General features: G+C 38.1%; 1 protein-coding gene across 1 annotated transcript in view; it reads left to right on the forward strand.

Annotated features, from left to right (window-relative positions):
* The window catches only part of urm1 (ubiquitin related modifier 1), a 9,237-nt gene extending 7,049 nt beyond the window's left edge, over positions 1 to 2,188 (forward strand). Inside the window, exons 3-5 of the mRNA XM_079860439.1 lie at positions 157 to 238; positions 1,087 to 1,135; positions 1,574 to 2,188. Coding sequence (XP_079716565.1) covers positions 157 to 238; positions 1,087 to 1,135; positions 1,574 to 1,642 — 200 coding nt within the window. The 3' untranslated portion in view covers positions 1,643 to 2,188. The remainder of the gene's footprint in view (positions 1 to 156; positions 239 to 1,086; positions 1,136 to 1,573) is intronic.
* The last annotated feature ends 295 nt before the right edge of the window (positions 2,189 to 2,483 follow it).

A 2,483-nucleotide genomic window follows, 5' to 3' on the forward strand; every position in this document is an offset into this window, starting at 1 on the left:
GTATTTTCAATGGTGTGCTCAAAAATGACAGTGGGTGAGTCTATTCTTGATATACCTCCCCACCTTGCGTTCGAGGCTCTGTCGCGTCACATCGACCGTGGGGCTGGCTCACTGAACTCTGACCTGTGAACTCTGACCTCTGTGGTACTCTTACAGGGAACATGAAGCAGCTGCTGGCGTGGATTCGAGGGAACATGCTGAAGGAGCGCCCAGAGCTCTTTATGCAGGGCGACACTGTGTAAGTACACACACTTCGCAGATGCACAGTAAATACGTTACCGATGCAGGATGATGCTCAGACAAATATACACGCGCGCTGTAGACACACACTCGTCATAAATGCAGTGCTACGTGTTCGCTGCAGATTCGCCGTGGGGTCAAGGAGGTAGAATCACACCACATTCCCTTTTGTGTTAAAATACTTCACTTTTTTGAATGCATCAGGAATAAGAAATTATACCTTGCTTCCTCAGCCTTGAGTGGATTTTTATTTTTTGAAATTGTGATAGAGAGAATCATTGTAAATGACCTTTATTTCCGTTATCAGCATGGACGTCACCTGAAAATACCTCTGATACACAGTGTAGTCTTCAATGGCGTATAAACCTCACCGTTGACCATTTAGCCGTGAGGGGCAACCCCTTCACCTGCTTTAGCACCTCGTACTTCAAATATAAAATAAAATATAAAATTCCTTATGATTATTAAAATATTTTCTTTTTTCATAATCTGAGTAGGCAGGTATTAATGGTTGGAAACAAAGCAAAATCCAAAGTGATATATTGTGTTATTTTATATAATGCTGTATTGTGTTATTGATTTCTGTAATTATAAATATTTTACTAATCTTTGTGAGAGGATTTTCTATGCATAGTCTTCATTGTGTTTCATCTTGCATGTGTATGTTTGTACGAGAGAAGCTTTCAATTAATGAACTGCGGATGCAAGGGTCCTAGAAAACCGCAGCACTGGCGATATTCATTGTGTACATACAGGCTGCGTATTATTATTATCAGAGAGCTGCTTTACTGTCATGTTTTAGTGTAGCTCACATCACTTACACGAGCTCTTCTTTTTGACACACAGTAGACCTGGGATTCTCGTATTGATTAACGACGCAGACTGGGAACTAATGGTAAGACGGTGTGTGTATGTTTGTGCGTGCGTGTGTGTACAGTTCCTCAATCACTCCTTCCACTCTCTGTTTTAATGACATGCTTATTTTAGGTCCAGTGTCAGCTTCTCTTCATTCATCTAATGCACAGAAAGGTTTGTGCTGGGTTGTTCTTTCAGGAAAACATGTATTGGCATCAGACCGTAATTTAAAGTAACACAATCAATTGAAAAAAGTCAATGTCTCAACAACTGTCAATGACTAAAACCTGCAAATCAAGTGTTGATTTAAAGCTGCAACTCTTTCTAATGAATTCTACAATTCTAATGAATTTACAATAAATATGTACTTTTTTCTGGGTATATATTAGGTCTTGATTGTAGAATTTTTTAAAGATTATGTTTATGAGCCAAATGTTTTTTTTTCTTTTCTTGCATGTGCATCCATATCCCCTTGCAGGTGAACTGGAATACCATCTTCAGGACCAGGATAACGTTGTCTTTTATCTCTACTCTTCATGGAGGCTAACTGACTCTAAAATGAATGCCACACCCCATACAGAAGCCCCTCCACCCTTCAAAAGGTCAAATATCAGATGATCCATCAACAACGCCAAGGCCGATTTCAATCCAAGCCCGTGGGCTTTCCGACCAATCCGGTGAAAAGACTTTATTTTGGTTTTAATTCCACTAAAACGTAACATCACCGGGAATCTGCCTGCTGAGGGATATTCACTGTCCCGTACCTTACAGGAGCGTGGCGGGGTTACGATGGGGAGCAAGGCTCATTAGGAAGGTCACTCTGTCTAGCCAGTGTCCAGATGGATTCTCTGGAGACATGATGGACCGCTTGCCCCATGTCAAATGGCTCCGTTATAATTTTCATTCATTTTCTGTTTGATACCTTTACAGCTGTCAATTGTATGTTTTCTATGTAAGTCTATATTTCTTATTTTTTATCTGAATTAATAAATATTGTGTAAATTTTGCCACAATATTGTTTTCTTTGCACTAATTTGATTTTAAATTCAGTGCAATGAAGTATTCGAATAAAGATATTTATGCTGTCCAGTATACATTAATGTTTTATATTTGTCATAAACTTAGAAGGTTGATTATTTGATATTAAATATTTATGTGAGGGCAAGAGGTTTTATTACATTCCTACACTTCTTATAGACTGCTGTAGAATACCTGATAGTAGTCCTAATTCCACCTCTAAATATTATTTTGAAGTTTTGGGACGACCCATTCTTTTAGCATATAACATCGTACAGATAAAATGGCTCTTCTCTATAGTCAAATGAGGTATTATCTTTTAAGTTTGATTTACGTATAGTTCCTTTATATAGAATATTCATTAGAATAAA

Source organism: Squalius cephalus (assembly GCF_949319135.1).
Source record: "Squalius cephalus genome assembly, chromosome: 24".
NCBI lineage: Eukaryota > Metazoa > Chordata > Actinopteri > Cypriniformes > Leuciscidae > Squalius > Squalius cephalus.